We start from the raw sequence: 14900 nt of genomic DNA on the forward strand, positions 1-14900 counted from the left end.
ACTAGAGGATAAGTCTGTCACATTGTGGGGTGCTGTCATAAACATACAGTCCCTTTAAAATCCCTCCTTTATCTGTAAAGGGTTAAGAAGCTCAAATAACTTGGTTGGCACCTGACCAAAAGGACCAATGAGGGGAGAAGATACTTTCAAATCTGTGGGGGAAGGTTTTTGTTTTGTCTTTCTTTGTTGTTCTTTGTTGGTCAACGAGGAACCAGGGCAGGGAAAATACATCTCCTAAAGTCATACCTGAACTAAGCATCTAAGACTACAAATTGTAAGTAATAGGAAGGAAATGCAATAGATTATCTTTTATTTTAGCTTGTGAATTCTCCCTATGCTAAGAGGGAGGTTTATTCCTGTGTTTTTTTGTAACTTTAAAGTTTTGCCTAGAGGGGAATCCTATGTTATAAATCTTATTACCCTGTAAAATTACCTTACATCCTGATTTTCCTTTTTTCTTTATTATAAAGTCTGTTTTTAGGAATCTGATTGGGTTTTTAGTGTCCTAAAACCCCAAAAGTCTGGTCTGTGCTCACCTTGGTTACCTATTCAGTTGGTTTATTATTCTCAAGCCTTCCCAGGAAAGGCATTAAAGGGGCTTGGGGGATATTCTGGGGAAACAGGAACTCCAAGTCTTCCTTTTCCTGAATCTTTGTCTAACTCACTTGGTGGTGGCAGCATACCGTCCAACGGCAAGGAAGAATTTGTGCCTTGGGGAAGTTTTTAACCTAAGCTGGTGGAATATAAGCTTAAGGGGTCTTTCATATGGGTCCTCACATCTGTACCCCAGAGTTCAGAGTGGGGAGGGAACCCTGATGGGTGCAATCCAGGCTAGTGAGGGGTTGTCTCACCACTGGCCCTGTAACCTTAGGTGCCTGAAATGTCCTGCTGTTATGGCTCACAACCTGGACACCAGCAGCCAGCAGACAAGCATGCAGGTCACCCCTGAGTATCTGTGCTGTACATTCCTAGATCAGCAGCTCTGATTCCAGCTGCCTGCCTATAGCACAATAGCCTCACTCTGGCATACACCAGCCTTGGTTACTACTAGCTTGATGGCCCCAACACACTTGCAGTTCTGAATTTCCCCCAAACCATCTGCTCTGAAGTATCCAGTCCTTTTCTGGACCACTCAGAGAAATTATAAAAGTTTTGTTTGCACGTTTAAAGAGACAAAAGCACATGACAGCTTACTAACTTAATTGGAGTAAATACACCCTTCCCTGCAGACACTGAGTTGATTTATAATAAAATAACACACATGTATTAACAACAGGACATAGGTTAAGTGATGCCAAGTAAAAGAAATAAAAGTAGAAATGGCTGCAAGCAAATAAAGTGAACACATGCATCTAAAAAGTCTAAAACTTACTGGTAAACTAGCAAGGTACAGGCTTTGTTCAAGATGGTTTCTCTCACCAGTAATTCTTCTTCCCAGCCCTGGCTGACTTTCCCTGTCAGGACCTTCCACAGAAGCACAAGGTGCTGACTTCCCTTGTCCTCCTAGGTGAAAGATCTTTGCCTAAGCAAGTTTCTCGCTTATATTCAGTTGCCAGAGACTTCAACCCCTCCTTGATTAAAGGACCCATATTTCTAAGCTTGCGAGAGCTCTGGCCTTTTGTGACCCACTAAGTGATGGATGCCAAAATGACCCTTTGTTTCCGCTTCTCTCTCTCTCTCAAAGTTCAATGACCTTGTTTCAAGAGGCAGGATGACCTCATGCTGTTCTTCCCTCCCTGTGGTCTTCCTAGCTCCCTGTTGATTTGAATGTAAATGGGGCTTCCGCTGTTTTGGGGCACAACCTCGTATAATTTCATTGGTGACAGGTACAGAGCTGCCTTTCCTCCTGCCTGGGTAAAACCTGTTTCTCCCTTTGTTTGGTCAAAGACTATGAAGCATAATATCAATGAATATCCATAATTCCTTATATAGTGTTAATACATACATTTCACGATGACATTCATCACCAGTGTGTCACAGGCTCACATAAAACATCTCACTTGCTACATGTTGTATACAATATAACTATTATAAATCAGTTGATTCTATTGATTCTCTCTCAAAGTTCAGATCCCCTGTCTTTATAGTGCAGATAAAGTTTCTCTTCCCTGATGGGATGTAGATGCCAAGCTGTCTCCTCCCCTGCTTATTAGCTTGATAGCTTTGTTTACCTAATATGTAAATGGACCTTAATTGTCTCTGCCCGATGACCGGGCTGATCAGATAAACAAATACACATTCCTTTGACTAGGGCAGACCTGTTTACCAAGGCCCCATGACATGCCTACTTTAAAGACATTTTAGTCATAATTCCAGCACATATCTATAACTTTTAATATACCCTGTACATACCTCATGCAAGAATAACCAAGAAAACCCTGTACATACCTCACACAAGAACATTAATGATCAGTGAGTTATTAGATTTCCAGTGATATCTTACCTGCTACTTTGTCAATACAGATTCTGACAAATGTGCAGCCCTGCCCACACTCCACTCCTTCCCCACAGTTCTCGCCCTGCTCCACCCCCAACCCCGCCCCCACTCCGCTGAGGACTGCAGCAGGGCCGGACCTGCACTCACCAGCGGTGGTAAGTGCAGCGACTGAGTGCTGGGGGGCGGTTCCCCCGTGCCCTCCAAGCCAGCCCCACCCCCTGCCCCATCCCCCCTGGGGGGGGGCTGCATAAGGACCCAGAATAGCTAGGGACAGCCCTGCTGACAAGAGCTGCTGACACACAATCAGGAATTACAAATGGGCCTCCATGTCCCAGAGTCCTCAGCATCAGAACAGGCTAAAGGGAGACAAGAGAAGAGGAGAAGATACAGGGCTGTTCTCTGGTATATAGAAGAATTGCGGAGGTGGTTTGGGACCAGACCAGTACAACACATAATTATTGTTAAACAGAAGGAATGTTACCCACATTGTTTTCTGCATCATACCCAGTAAACTGCATTTGCTTTGTCAAATCCTGTGACCCTCTGAGACAACAGCAGGTGTCATTTAAAAACTAAGGAATGTAATGAGATTTAAAATAATTTAAGAAAAACAAAACAAAACAAAACATGAGTGAACAGTGAATTCAGGCAGAATCATTTCATTCATGTTATCATGTGGAATAATTTGTCATGTAAGATGGTCAAAGCAAATGTTGTAGAAATGGCTTTTGGCAACAACTGAGTCTTTTAATTGGGGATAAAAGGAGTCTGATGGAGACAGAGACAGAGCTGGGGTTAAAATAAACCCAGAGGAAAAGCTTGTTGGGCAAAGTGGTCTTTTCCTGTCCAGTAATTTCTTATGTCATTATAATTTTCACTGGCAGCTTATAACGGCAGTTAAATGGTTGCTTTCTGCTGTCAAATGGGGAAATAATTCATCAATTCAAGGCCATAAATCACATATTGGTACAGGGAGTACATTATACAACTCAAAATCTCCTCCCTTAACATAGTAGTTCATGAAAGAGCCTGTTGCAGACAGAGGTCAGAGGCATCTCAGTGAAGATTCAGATACCACCCAACACAAAAGTGCTTGCTGACCTTCAGGAAAAGTGGATATTCTTTTCCTCATGATAATAGTACTGTGAGAGATGCTATGTCCTTTGCTATGTTACAATATCATCTACATGATATATTACTTACCAAGAGGTGCATGATATATTACTTACCAAGGGCTGTGCATATTTTAACAGTACCAAAAATATATACCTCCTGTTTATTCAACCTTATTCCAAACATATAACCTCATGAATAGCCTTCCAGGCTGGCAGGCACACATGGAAAAAGTGGAGACGCTACAGGTAAGTGTAACAGGTATATTTTTAAATTGCACATTGCTCACCCTAAAGCCATCAAAACATTGCTATAAAAATCAGAGACTGAAGTGGTTCCAGGAAAAAAAAAAAAAGAGAAGTTCAGGTTGGCTGAATTTTATTTCAAATATAGTTTACGTTAAAGTGCTTTTATTACTTGAATAATGTATTTGAATGTTAATAGATCCATCTGTATTCCAGGTGTAATTTTGACATTACTGGGTATCTAGCAATTAATCCTAGTACATTTATTTGACACTATATGGGCAAATTCTAATTTTATACTCCAATTAAACTTTGGGGGCTTTTGGAAGATCTTTAGGTTTTAGAAACTTCAGAGATCAGAAATTTTTATATGCAAGACATTTACTAATTCCCCTCTTCATCCACAATAAAGCTACCAACAAAAAATGCAGGAATGCATAAATATGACGTGCATATATTCTCAGGGTACTTTATGTGAACACATTATAAATGGTAAGAGATGATGCTAGAGAGACCTTGGGCCAAATTGAATTCAGTGGAACTTTTTCCATGAATAAGGCTAGCAATATTTGGTCCAGCTCCATCTGAAGAATATAATGAAACTAAGGAGAACTAATGATGGAAATAGCTGAGGTTTGCTGACAAATTACTATTATTAAAACCAATGCACACGGAAATGCAGAGATTTATGTACTGCTAATTGGAGTTATGTGTTTACAACCAGGGAACATAACTCAATATTAAGTCCTTCTAAGTACATAGTACCAAAAATATTTTTGGACTGCATTCTAGGTTGTAGGCGTTTTTTCCCCCGATAGTCCTGCAAAGAGCTAAAAACCTCGGACATGTTTTATCATCCTAATTGCCCTCTCCTAGAACTTTGCCAATTTGTCAATACCCTTCCCATAAGATGACTTTCATAAATTGTGTGCAGTGCTCCAGGTATGGTCTCACAAGCCCTTTCTGTAATGCCATTATGACCTATTTTGATTTGTGCTCTATTTTTCTATTAATACAGCTTTCCATTTGCTTTCTCAACTGCAGCCAGACGGTGCAGTGATGGCTTTAAGCTTCTGTCCATCACTGCTCCAGAGCCTTTTCCTTACTAATATCTTGCAGTAGGTGATCTTATATGACTGGTTTATGACTAGAGCTGTCCATAAAGAAGTAACCAGAGAGGAAAAATACCCCTTCTACTCATAGATGAGCTACTCAGACCTTGAGTCTGGGCCAAGAGGAGTAGGTCGGGTCAGGAGTAAGAAGGAACAGTTCCTATGCTCCCCTGAGATGAGGGAGTGCAGTGGGGGACAGGATGTGTGGGTGTAACTGAGGGTTCTTTCACTTTTCCTCCTTACTCAGTGGTTCTTCATGCAATCACATCTTAAATATTGTTGCTGCAGTATACCCTGATTATCCTTTCTTAGTGCACATATAAAATTAAAATACTGCTACTGGCTCTTTTAATTTTGCCTACCTTTTCTATGATATAGGATCTTTCCTTCCTGGTACCTCCTCTGCTTTTAGGTACTCTGATCTCAGTTTCTACTACTTTGGATGCTCACAGTACATCTGCATATGATCGCTATGGTTATTTCATATTTTTATTGCAGTAGCTCCAGGAGGAAAATTTCTTATGTTTCTATACCAAGGACCATTGTGCTAGGTGCTATGCAAAGCCAGAATGGGTCGGGAATTTTTTGTTGGAAAATGGTGATTTGTCAAAGTTGAAACTTATCACAAGAAAGAGTCAGTTTCAACTAAACTTTCCTTGGGAAGGTTTCTCAGGTCCAGGATAGAATTTCTGGTGTGCGCGTGTGTGTGTGTGTGTGTGTGTGTGCGAGAGAGAGAGAGAGGCTATTACACTCTAATGCACTCCAGAAAAGCAATCCAAACACAGAAACCCCAGCCATCACAGCGGCCCACCTCAAAACAGCCAAAAGCCCAGGTGAGTACCTTCACCACTGGAATGTGAGAGACCCAGGTCCCTGCTCTGCCAGAATCTCTCTCTGCTTTTTTGCAAAAAGGTTTAGAAAAAGGTTTCTGTTTCGTCCCGATGCAGAATGGAAACATTTTGAAATCCTGAAAATTTTAGAGGGACAGGGAAACAGTTTCCCATTCAGCTCTAAGGAAAGCACATGTTGTGCCCAGATCTAATATAAACACATGCAAAGACAAGAGAACCCGAGAACTTGTAATCTAAGATTGCACCCAGCCTCCAAGAAAAAAAACTGATATTTTTATTCAACATGGATGATCCAGTTCAGATAAGATAAAACCCAACAAGATCCCTCATCCACAACTACAGGTGTCCCTACCATTGGGTCTCCATGGACCACAAATCAGATGATCTTTTTTGGTTCCATTGCTGATGTTAGCATCACAGATGTTAGCTGAGACACAAAATGCCTCTGTCTATTTTCTTCTGGACAGTAAGCTGCAGCTGTTTATCTTTCACTTGTCACAGTTATCTATGCCTTGATCATTTCCAGGATGTATTCTCAAAATACCCTCTACTGGGAGCTGTTCCTGAAGATTATTTGGACATCTCAGCTAAAACAGACTGTAGCCACGTGCTTGTTAAGTGTAGCAACCTGGTAATGAAATATTCTTTTGCTATTCCCAGGCAGAGCAACACAAGGGAGGATCAGCAATCTCAGCAATATCTGTTTTCTGAAGATTACTAGAGCAATTTTTGGAATAAAGAGGTTTGAATAAATTTTCATAAAGCAAGCCTCTTTGAATTTCTGGATGCCTCTAAATTTTTAGGCACATAGCTCTTAACCTATACACAATAAGGGCTACTGGTATTTTGTTCTTATTCTTAGTACTGACTCTGAATAACCAGAGTAAGGTGGGCATCACTGCATCAAATATGGCCTCCAGGGCATACTGCCTTCTGGGGTTGCTACACTCACCACTAATTCACCACCAAGGTCGGTCCGTGCTCTGCATATTGCCTGCCTGTCATAGAAATGTCCATGGCGATAAACAGGGAAGATATAAATTAAAATAACTACAACACTTTAAATTGCAGATGAGCAAATGTAAAGGATAACAATCTAAGTTAAATCTCTTCTCTCTGCACAGTACTACAGAGCTCCTTGCATAAAGGAGCCCAGGTGTTGCCTATTTTAATATCAGGCTAACCCTCTACTCTAATAAAGAATTCCAGATCACCATGTCCTCCAGATAAGGCCACCAGAGTCCTACAGTTCTGAATCTGTATTGTCAAAAAAGCCTGTGTGCTTGTGATTTCAAAATGCCAGTTCAGGCATGTTGAGAAGCATCAGCAGTTGAATCAGCATTAGAAATATCCTGCAGGAAAAAAAGCATTTGAAAGCAGTAGGTAAGATTTCTTTCTCCACATCTGCAGTATACACCAGCAGTGAAAATCCTATTAGGGCTTTGCTTCTAACAGCTATTGCTTTTCTAGTTAGCCGTCAGCCATATTCACTAACTGTAATTTACATGCAGCAGCAGGCCTGTCAGTCTGAGCTCAGGTTCTGTCCTCGCCCCTCATAGCATAGTAAATCTATTTTGATGGAAACTCAACTGGATTCCAGAATTCACTTCCATGAAGTGAGATAATCCTGCCCACTGCATCAACCAGTGGGTGGACTACTACAGCCAGCAGCAACCTGTTCCCTAAATGCCTGTCTCTTACAAGTCACTGCTGATTACAGATGGCTTTCAGAACAGGTGAAGTGGTAGGAAATCAGGCTAGAGAATTGGTGGCAAAAGACATTTTCTTGGTCTGACTGAGGCAAATTTCTTACATTTGTATACCAAGGATTGACTGGAGGTTATTCTTGTCCTTCACTACAATATCTATGAAATCAGGATCAGACAACTGCCTGGTCGTCAGCCTGACTGAGCTAAATGGCCTTTCAAAGGGAGAGTTTACTATTTGCTCTTGTGAAGAGGTTTCCATTAACTTGGCAGATAAGATTGCCCAGATCCGTGACAGACTGTCCTGTTCCACTAATATAAAGTCAGTTCAGCAGGCAGCAAATGCACTACTGGCCTTTCTAGATTAATTGTACCTGGTTTTGCTGAAGAAAATTTTAGATTTATGGCATGGCCTTCACAGAATTACCTGCAAAATGGACTCTTGTCCTTTATGGTCAGTGAAAAACAGTAGGGAAAGCTGGACTCCGTTATCAGTTTTAGTGGTCACATCACTTAACCATTAGTCAGGTTTCTATTTTATCTTGGTATTCACTCCAAAATATATTTCGTGGGAGGCGCAATACAAATTAACCAAGACCTAAATTAGTCACAGAGGAAGAAGGGTTTCTCAGCTGTTTGCCGGTCCCTATACTAATACACACATTTTTCTTCAATCTCCTGGGACAACACTTATAGACCCACTTCAGCATCTTCCAGTTATTGCCTACCATGCACCTACTCCCAAGCTTTGGTTTGCTTTGCCTGTAGAATCGGCACTTTGCAGTGCAGTCATGGGCACAGACAAATAAACCACTGTCGTATTGTTGAAAGATTTTTCCTATGAACAGATACATAAAATCAGTATGTATCTCGATACCTCAAAGCTATTTGCATATAAAATCGTGAACAAAAACAGAAAAAATGAGTTTTTCTGCAGCACCAAACCATTACATATCCGGCATCACTGATTTTGCATGTACTCAGTTGAAGTCATTGCTATTATTCATCTAGACAAATTTGGCAGTGCATTTCAAATATAATATTCTATAGAGATGGACCCAGGCCAAAAAACATTCAGATCTGGGTCTCAACCCCACTTAAAATTAGGGTTTGAAGTTATAGGTAAAGTCCAAATATATTTATAAGTTAATGTAAATTGAGATCACTTATATTTTGCTGCTATGTTCACAATGCTGATTACATGCATTATTAAGGAATAATGGATTGCTTATTGTAAATTGAGGAGAGTATACAAATTGCACATCAAATTGCAAGGATAAGAATCCCTTGCTTCTCAAGCGTTCTGCAAACAGGAATGGTACCATGTCCCTTACTTACAATTCTTAATACTTCAGGCCATAAATCCTTTTATCCAAACAAATAATGAGAGCAAATATTACAACAGGTGCAGGGCAAATAAATTAAAGCCTAAAGTACTGCACATACTGTATAATGGGGAGATAATGAACAGCTAACAAGGTCTTGCAGATGCTAGAGGAGATGGAGAGAGCTGACAATTCTGTAAGGTAAAGAACATCCACCATGTGGAATTGACATGGATGCATTTCCCTTTATTAGTCACATTTAGTTAGTATTCTGACTGAAGACCAGCATGCTACCTGGTATAGCAACTGCTTCCAAGGAAGGTCATGTGTTTTCATTTGATAGCATTTGGTTCAGGGTTGGTCAAACTGATGATGGCACACAGATCTGTCCATGGGCAAAAGGAGACTACAAATAATCCTATACCATATGATTTTGACATCCAGCGAAGAAGATTCATTTCAAATAAGGGGCAATGATAACCAATGGGAAATGAATATGTATAAATTACAGTATTTTCTTAAAGTCATAATTTGAACAATGTTATTTTGAAAGCATGTTAGAAATAACACACGGACTAAATGGAGCCTTGTGTAAGCAGGTGCAATTCTACTGATTTTGCTATTGTTTATACCGAGACTGACTCTGGCTCTAGTTACTTCTAAACATTTGCTCAAAAGTTATTGTGTGAAGAACTGGAAGAAAACAATGATTTCAGATGCTTGCTGATGGCAAAATAATAATGACAGGTACATTATCTACAAAGGGAAATGCAAAGGATTCAGGAATCAATGGGTATATAACGCTGTCCTACTCTTTCATTCCTGTCCTTACAATCTCTCCTGTGAACACATATGCAAGGCATAATAAATGGAAACTACTTAGTGAAAGCTTTCTATTATAATATTGCTTTTTAATTTTATTCTTGGAATAAGTGTCCTGAAGTCCTCACTGAAGACCAGACCTATAACAGAGAATCTGATTACCAGAAATGAATCAGAAGATAAAAAGCATGGAACAATTGTGTACTTGGAACCATAAAGCAGGTACTCGTGCTGACTCTTTCTACTCTCTCTCTCTTTCTCTGGGGCAACATCTTAACAACTTCTAATTATTTTATTTGCAATTGCAGCCAACGTTCCTCCTATTCACCATTAGAGAAGGGCCCAAGCCACACAGTCCAGATCTGGGCCTGAACTCCTCTGAAGTTTTGGGGTGCCTGGATCTAGGGTTTTAGTTTTGGCCCTTTTGGACCTTTTTATCTTTACGCAACCTATGAATGTTTCATCTGGGGCCTGATCTGAATTTCCCATTTGGGGTTGCTTGGGTTCTACCTATACTTCAGTTGCTGTGTGAAGCCATAAGAACATAAGCACGGCCATACTGGGTCAGACCAAAGGTCCATCCAGCCCAGTATCCTGTCTACTGAACCTGGCCAATGCCAGGTGCCCCAGAGGGAGTGAACCTAACAGGCAATGATCAAGTGATCTCTCTCCTGCCATCCATCTCCACCCTCTGACAGACAGAGGCTAGGGACACCATTCCTTACCCATCCTGGCTAATAGCCATTAATGGACTTAACCTCCATGAATTTATCTAGTTCTCTTTGAAACACTGTTATAGTCTAGCCTTCACAACCTCCTCAGGTAAGGAGTTCCACAGGTTGACTGTGCACTGTGTGAAGAAGAATCTTCCCTTCATTTGAGAACTCGTGTTATGCAAGAAGTTTCTTACCTGTAACCTTTAACTGAGTTGTTCTTCTTATTAGCTTGCCTTCAAACTTTAGTTCACAAGTATAATTTCCTCCATCTTCTTCCTGGACTTCTTGTATTAAAAGAGTATTTCCTTTCTGAATTATGACGCTTCTCCACATTTTTGGCTTACATTCCTGCACAGAAAAATCAGTTGCCTAAATTAACCAGCTGATATGATAAAGCACCAGTCTGACTGGACAAGTAAACACTTACCTTACACAAATCTCAATGGAAATACCTTTGCAAAACTGAGGTTTCTTAAAAAAAATCAATTTAGGTTTCAGTATGGATATTGGATATGGGATCAGATATGAATTCCAGGCAGCATGGAGATTTGAATATTCACAACTTGAAAAACTGGGGTTTATCTGAAGTCATTTTTGTTTAAAATTTAACAGACGTGTCTATAACAAGCTACAGTAATTACATGCAGTGTTTTAGACATCATCTACCCAGGGCCAAATGAAAAAAGTAGAGATTTTTTTTTCTATCATAAACCATTGTTTTAGTTAAAGATACATCAGTATTTTCCTAAATATACATCCTTGTTCATGTATATATCCCATGAAATTTGGCTCCAGGCTGAATCTTAACACATAAGGGCTCAGTGTAGATGTACTAAAAAACCAAGAAGAAAATTTGAAGAAAAAAATCCATGTGGCTGGTGCATTTACAGTGGCACAAAAACTCCTGGCAGTTCCTGATTAGGTAGAAGGATGGTCTAGTGGACACCAGAGTAGGACTCATGAGACCTGGATTCAATCCCTGACTCAGCCCCAGATTTCCTGAGAGACTCTAGGCAAGTCACTTAATCTATCCTCTGCCTCAGTACCACAGCAATAAATGTGGGTAGAACCTCCTACCTCACAGGAGGGTTGGGAGGATAAAATCCATTAATGATTAGTAGGTGTTCAGATATGACAGTGAAGAGCGCCTGATAAGAACCTAGAGAGGTTGCTTCAAATGCTTTGTTTGCATTGTAATGTGTCAGACCTGTCATTTTTGTAAAACATTTCCAAGGATACAATGAGGAAACAGTGTTTAAATATGCTATGCCTGACTCACTACATTATGTTTTTTAATAAAAATCACTGGCCTGAAATTGGATGGTGCAGTTCTCACCTCACCTCCTTTGAGGTGTTGATAATCCACAGGTCCCATTGACTTCACCCCTCACCAGCTGCACTTGGCTGGCCTGGGCCATATGTCAATATTTTTAATTTATTGTCGTGGTAGGAAGGTTTGTAGTGGTTCCTTAGTCTTTACATCAGTGTCTGGTACTGTATGTGATTCAGCAAATTCTAGGCATCGCAATATCTGGTGCTTGATCCACTTCCAGGCTGAAGTATTGTATCATTCTAGCCAGCTCAATTTGATAATACTTAATGGTGTTGATCATTTAATACACCTTGGAATAATCAGTGCTAACGTGTGGACATAGTCTCATAAGTGCCTCTCTAAAGAGGTCCATCAGGATGATATGTTTGTTCATCTCTCACTGACTTTAATATCCAATTTGCTCAGTCTGCAAACAAAATGATGGGTTGTTTTTGTCCTGTGACTTCCAGTGTTGCCAGCTCAACCTGAACACCCAGTTCAGTAGCCAGGGAGCACACAAAGCAACTCAGGAAGGTGCGAAAAAGTGGCTTTAAGCCACGTTTGTCTACTCTAATTCTGGGCCTGAATCGGTCCACCACAGTAAGTTAAAGCAGCCTAAGGGCTACTCTAACTTGTCATCTACTACTGCACCCAAGGAGCCAATATGCCACCTGGGGATTGCAAGGAGACAGTAAAGTCTGGGCCCCTTCGTGGGTCATGAGCCTTACACCAACTGGAGGGAGATGGGATTGAGTAGGAGCCATTATACCAGCTCCATGATAATAGACAAACTCCCTGAACTTTGATGGCCATCTATGCCAACTTTAGGGCCCTTTGTGTCAGTGCTGTGGCAAAAAGCAGTTACAGCACAGCCCCAGATCTGAGCTAAAATCTGAATCAAGTTGTGTTACGGTTTGGCTCTGACATGGCCAGTAATAATAGAATACACTTAAAGAACAGAGTGACATTGGTGGTGTTTCTTTTCCCCTTGAGAAATTATGAACATTCCATGTTTTGTGTGTCCCAATTTCCAAATAAAATGGAAATCATTAGTAGCAAAGACAGAGGATCAAATGCTACCCTTACCAGGACAGATTCTGTGCAGCCCTATTTTCCTATCCAAATTTTGCTCCTAGTGACACTTGGACAACGCCATTAAATTCTTGGCTGACACTACTGCAACTCAGTGGTCTCCAGTGGGGTTGCACAAGTGTGAATTAAAGTGAAATTCAGCCCTGCTCTTGGAATTTAGTTAATAGTTGATAATGCAGGAAAAGGAACTAAGTCCAGCTCCCTATCTGCATGCAGAGAATGGGTCTGATGAGCAAGAAAGTGCCATTTTTACATAGATACCTCTCTGAGTTACAGTAGATTTTTAGCCCCATTTAAAGGTGCCCCAAATTTGAACAGACCCTCTGCCCTGGGGTGACTGAACATGAGCCTGGTCCAAAGAACATGATCCAAGTCTATCCATCTCTGATTAAAAAGGACTAAAATTCCCAGAATGCACCAGTAAGTGTGTTTCAGCAGATAACTGCGTTGCATCTATTCTGTAACGTAGCAGTAAAAGTCCCATTTCTCTTAATAGCTTCCATGGTAAGATTTTTATTTTTTCTTTTTGAAAAAATACCCGCGCGAACAAGACAAACAAAATGAATCACTTTTCTATGGCAGGATGTTGCTTCACATATTATGTACTTCTAATAAAGAGGGTCACATCATTACTACTGTAGTGATTAATGAGGTAGAGGAAACAATGCTTGTATCTATCACGGTTGTTCTATTCAGAATGTTCTATACAAACCAAGCAGAGAGGTTTGTAACACTCACTTATTAATTATTCAATACTGTTTATCTCCTTGTTTACTTCAAAACATTTTCTATTAAAAAATGATGTACAACTTCCCCAAATTTTAGCTAATTTACATGACTTCTTCCATCTGCTACCCAGCATTTCTAACTCTGAATGGAAAGTTCTGGCTTTTACCTTGCCCGGATTCATTTTATATGTATTGACTCACTGTTCACGACTGACACAAGAGCGGAAAGGCGGAAAGTAGGAATCACAAAAACCCTACAAAAAGTAGTCTACATATTCTGGAGGAAATTAAACTAGATCCCCTATCAGAGAGATGTTAACTCCCTTTAATAAATCAGTCCCCAAGTGTACGATTATTTCTTATTTAACCAGGTCACGTTCTTTTTCTGGTTTTTCACTAGTGTTTGTCTTGAGGGGGTAGTTTTAACTCTTCTCTTTATTTGCCCATTTCACTAATGAGCCTTTGGCACTCACAGTCACTTGAATAACTAGGCTGTTCGTTATTGTGCTTCTCTCTTCTTCCTTGAAATTTTTAAGTGGCAGCACCTCAACTACTCTGGTTTTGCAGACTCGTATAACTACTACCTGTCATTCACCTGTCATTCTAATTGTTTTCATAGCTAGTCCTTCAACACAGTCATAGCAAGGAGGTGGTGGGGAGGGAAGGAGGGGTTAGGGCTCTTCTTTCTAGACAGATCTTTTTTTCTCCTCCAGTTTATTTTTCCCATGAGAGTAATTCTGTTCTTAAGTCTTGTTCATTCAATCATTGACACCTGCATTTATCTAAAAAAATCCTTTATTCATGTTGTCAAAACAGTTATTTAGGCCTGATGGTGCTTTGGAAAGAAAGAGTCACATTGACATTAATAGCATAATTCTTTAAAACGGGCATTTCATTAGTATAATTTCTGCTATAAATGAAACGTACATGTTTAATAATAATAGGTTTGTCAGTATTTTTCCTACTGGGTGTAGAAAGTATCAGAGGGGTAGCCGTGTTAGTCTGTATCCACAAAAACAACGAGGAGTCTGGTGGCACCTTAAAGACTAACAGATTTATTTGTTATAAATCTGTTAGTCTTAAAGGTGCCACCAGACTCCTCGTTGTTTTTGGGTGTAGAAATATAGCCATGCTTAATTCTCTTAATGCTCAAATTGCGATAGGCTTTGTGCAGCTTGTTACTATTAATGCACCCAATTCTGTAATCCCTCCAGATGCAGAACTCCTGAAGTCAACGAGAAGTCTGCCCATGGCAGGCTTGTAGCATTGGATCTGCTGTCTCACAGTAGACCAGGGGCCACAAGCCCAAATTCCCTGACCTTCAAGGGACAAGAGTCACTGAAAGGTTCCATCATGATCACAGGTTTTTCTGGTGGGAGCTGTGTCTAGCTCTCCTTAAGCAAGGGGAAGGGGAAGAATCCTGGGGGACCATCTTGCTTTA

General features: G+C 40.4%; 1 protein-coding gene across 6 annotated transcripts in view; it reads right to left on the reverse strand.

Moving 5' to 3' along the window:
* The window catches only part of IL1RAPL2 (interleukin 1 receptor accessory protein like 2), a 548931-nt gene that overhangs the window by 224918 nt on the left and 309113 nt on the right, over positions 1-14900 (reverse strand). For all 6 annotated transcript variants that reach the window (XM_045029383.1, XM_045029380.1, XM_045029382.1 and 3 more), the window contains one exon: positions 10522-10675. In XM_045029383.1, the coding sequence (XP_044885318.1) occupies positions 10522-10675 (154 nt within the window). The remainder of the gene's footprint in view (positions 1-10521; positions 10676-14900) is intronic.

This window comes from Mauremys mutica, chromosome 9 (genome assembly GCF_020497125.1).
Source record: "Mauremys mutica isolate MM-2020 ecotype Southern chromosome 9, ASM2049712v1, whole genome shotgun sequence".
In the NCBI taxonomy this organism is placed as follows: Eukaryota; Metazoa; Chordata; order Testudines; family Geoemydidae; genus Mauremys; species Mauremys mutica.